This window comes from Gavialis gangeticus, unplaced genomic scaffold, assembly GCF_001723915.1.
Source record: "Gavialis gangeticus isolate Ggan-Ray unplaced genomic scaffold, GavGan_comp1, whole genome shotgun sequence".
Lineage (NCBI taxonomy): Eukaryota > Metazoa > Chordata > Crocodylia > Gavialidae > Gavialis > Gavialis gangeticus.
This window is the reverse complement of record NW_017729016.1, coordinates 4651293-4655189: the sequence shown is the minus strand read 5'-3', so window position 1 is coordinate 4655189 and position 3897 is coordinate 4651293. Positions and strand designations below refer to the sequence as shown.

The window sequence follows — 3897 nt, the reverse complement described above, 5'->3', positions numbered from 1 at the left end:
CGGCAGCCTGGCCTGACGGCGTTGGTTTTCCCTTGCAGCCCGTGCGCCCTCCGCGCACCATGAAGGTCAAGGTGATCTCGATCTTGGAAGATAACTACATGTACCTGGTCATTGAGGAAAGCACCAAGGAGGCGGTCGCCGTGGACGCTGCCGCTCCCAAGAGGGTGACTTGGCCTCCCGCTGCTTTTGGACCCATTGCTTTGAATCAGGATTTTATAGGGCTTCCAGTTCGAATCCAGAGCCGGCGGGCCCATTTATAGTCGGCCCCTGGGTGGGGGGTACAGATCTAGTCAGGAACCGGGTGTGTTTCCAGTTGCCTGTTGCTAAAGATACCGTTGTTGAGGGTTCATGGCTCAGGGTTAGGTTTTGGGGCAGCCTTTTTATAGTCCTCTCATAGAGCAAACAAACCTGGTTTTCAACCCTGAGCAGAAAACGGTGCGTGGGGTCAGTTCTCTTCCCTGGGGGTGCTGGGAAACCAGGCCGGAGGGTCCCGCGTTAGCACTGAAGCAGGGCGAGTGGGTAGCGCAGCGGTTCTCAACCGGGGCCCATGTCAGCCCGGAGACCCTTTCAAGGGTGCCACGCAGTGTCAGCGCCGCTACGTGTCCAGACGCGATTCCCGGAGGTGCCACGTAGACGTCGGTAGTCCTGGTCCTCCTGAGCTCTTTGCAACAGGAGCAGCCACTCTGTTGTTTTCCTGTTGGCGAGAAAAAGAGCGGAAACTAAGAGATGGCGTTTTCTGAGGGGGGCCTCGAGTCTACCCGGGTGTCTCGGGTCTAGCAAGGTGGAGAACGGCTGGGACGGTGAAATGCATCCGAGCCAGGGTAGCTGCATCCTCCGGGATGCTGGGCCGCCTGCTTTGCTGACCTGGCACAGAGGGGCCGAGTACGTGGGGGCTCGAGGGCCGTGGCCCCTGCCGGGAAGAGCGCTGCCGCCTGCAATGTGTAAAACTTTCCATGTGTCCATCATCTGAAGCCCCCCTGGCTTCGTCGGCACCTGTGACCTGGGCTTTCCCAGCTGCCTCCTTCCCTTAACGACTTGCCAGTGGCTTTGGAGCAGTGATGCCGATCTGTGAGGCCTGCTCCGTGCTTGCAGTGAATTGCACCTAATGGGAAGTTCAGTGTGGGCACTGGGCTCCCATTATAGCCCCACGCAGCCTGCCCCTTTCTCCACAGCAAGTGCTGCCTGTGTCGAGGCAAACTGGCACATCGTGGCAGCGACCGATGCTGGCTCAGAAAGATCTTACCAATTTTATAAACCTGAAGTCTGATCAGGGACAGCCTGGAGGATTTGGTATTGACAGGGAACATTGCATTGGCTTTAAAAAGTGCCCCTTCTCCCACCCCCGCTGGACTTGCCCACCTTGGAGAAGCATTCAGTGGCACGGGAGGGGTTTGCAGATGTCTAGAAGTGGACCATAAAATGCAATTGCAAAAGGGGACGTGGAACTGGTCACTTGAAACAACAGAGTCTCTGTGACCAAGAGGTAGTTCGCCATGTTAGCCCGAAGGCAGGATAGATTTACCCCCTGCAGACTAAACGAGACTATACTAAATTAACTGTATCGATCTGTAATTAAGTCGGTCTGTAAGGTGCACATCTGCCCTGCTGTCTCTGTTCTCGTCTGCGCTGGGAAGAGTTAAAACGGGGTGCCTGTTTGGAGCTGCACCTGCAGAGCCATGCACTAGCAAAGACTGCGTGTTCCCCGGGTCCGATGTGTCCGTTAACACGGATTGCATCTTGCAGCGAGGCGGCTCGCGAGAGTTTGTGCAACCTCCCGCTTGGAGCGAGTTGTTTTCTGTGATGTTCCCGAGGCTGCGCCCAGGGCAGGGTGAAGTCGAGCCGGAGGGTGTGCTCTGTGGTCCGGTTCAAGGGCAAAGCACATGTCCATTGCTATGTTTTCTTGCAGTATCAGCACCACCCGTGTACTGATTCACCTTTGGACTGATAAACTATGATGCATTTCCCAGCCGAAGCTGCTGTGAAAGCCTGCCCCTCGATTCCGGCAATGGTGGCCCTTTATAGATATGCTTAGTCCTTTACATACCAGGGGGTGGGTATGCTCTTTTGCAGCCTGGCACTGTTAGCACGAACCCATCACCTATGATCCAGAGTCTCTGAGAGTTGGTGCATGGGATAGGCACAGTGATGCTAGTGCTGCACAGAGCAGATGTGGTTCAGGCTCTGCAAGGATGGATCATGGGGGTCTGACTTTCCTCTGTTCTTGAATAACTTTATTTCTCATTTTAGTTGCTGGAAATCATCAGGAAGGAAGGTGTAGCCCTGAAGGCCATTCTGACCACCCATCACCACTGGTGAGTGCCGTGGGGAGGGATGTTTTGCAGCCTTTTGTCTCATGGGGCTTGGGGTTAGAGGTGGGTCTGCCCAAATCTCTGCTCTCACGACAGAGCAGCACTCTGCCATATGAAAGGGCTGGGTCCTGGGAGGCTGACGATCCCCAGGGATCGTCTACTCCAGTCAGGGCTGCCAACCTTTTGGCACAAATCAGCCCTGTCCCTTTCACTCCAGTTCCTGTCCCCTGCCTGATGGCTTCTTTGTCTTCTCCCAGCCTGCCTGCCTGATATGCTGCTCTGCTTTCTGCTCCCTGCTATGCTTCCGATCCACCATGTGCCACTCGCAGGGGCCACCTGTGTCGCTTGTGGTGTCTAGGCCGCAGGTTGGCCGCCCCCGATCTAGTCCAGCCCTTGCATGGATGCAGGATGGGCTGTTCCTGACTCATCCCAGCCACGTCTGTTCTGTCCAGGCTTTGCTTGGAGATCTCCAGCAAAGGAGGTTTGACAGCGTCCTTGGGCAGCTCATTCTGCAGTCCTACAGCTCTTGACAGGGAGGGAGAGTCGCCGGAGATCTGCTTTACATCTGCAGTTTAACCCCCCATCCTCCTGCAGCAAGCCCCTCTCTCCTTTAACTTCTTTGCAGACTGAACATACTGGATCCTAGAGGCCTTTCTTGTCTAATTGGAGCTCCTGACCTTTGTCAGCCTTGTTACCTCTTGGTCTGCCTCTGTCACCACATCCTACAACTTGCAGTATATCTACATGCTACACTGGGCGCACGATATGCTACATCGTACGTACGTGGTCCCAGAACTGGACGCGGTGCTCCAGCTGAGACCTAACCAGTGCTGACTGGCCACCTCCCATGTCTTGTGCTCTCTGCATCAGTGCAGCGCAGCATTGCATTTCCTTTACTGCAACATCATCTCTGCTGGCAGGCGCTGAGCTTGCCTTTCCCCTCGGTCTTCTCAGCAGTGCTCCTGCCCAGCCAGTTATCTATCTCCTGTTCTTTATTTGTGCATCTAGGGCTTGTTTTTGTCCTCTCTGTGTAGCACCCTGTGTTTAGTCTTGGATGAGTTCTGTCCTGTTGTCCACGGCCCCTAATCAAGCCCCCTTCGGATGTGAATCCTGCCCTCCAAAGTATTTTGCAGCTCCTCTCAGATCCATGTCGTCTGTGGGATGGATCAGAGGACTCCCTCTTTCCGCATCCAAGTCATTAATAAAACATATTAAACAGCAGATCCAGAGCAGATTCACAAGGGAACCCTTTTGAGGCCTTCTGCCGGTCTGACATCAACCCATTTATAGCTCACGTTGCTTGTGGGTTGTTCAACTGAGGTCAATGTCTCCTTGCCAAAAAGGAGGCTTACTCCCAATGGAAAGGAGGGGTCATCACTAAGGAGGACTATTCTGCAGTTGCTCGGGGATGTAGGGGGATGGTTAGGAAGGCCAAGGCAGAGATGGAACAGGGACTGGCTTCCCGGATTAAGGACAACAAGAAGTCCTTTTTTAAGTACATAGGGAGAAGAAAGAAGGCCCCAGGAAATGTGGGGCCCTTGCAGGACAAGACGGGGAATCTGGTTGTCACGCCAGACGACAAAGCCAA

The 3897-nt window shown here is 54.5% G+C and overlaps 1 protein-coding gene across 1 annotated transcript in view; it reads left to right on the top strand.

The window, feature by feature from the left end:
* The window catches only part of LOC109294387 (hydroxyacylglutathione hydrolase-like protein), a 13440-nt gene that overhangs the window by 5027 nt on the left and 4516 nt on the right, over positions 1-3897 (top strand). Inside the window, exons 2-3 of the mRNA XM_019512718.1 lie at positions 39-164; positions 2248-2312. Of these exons, the coding sequence (XP_019368263.1) occupies positions 60-164; positions 2248-2312 (170 nt within the window). The 5' untranslated portion in view covers positions 39-59. The remainder of the gene's footprint in view (positions 1-38; positions 165-2247; positions 2313-3897) is intronic.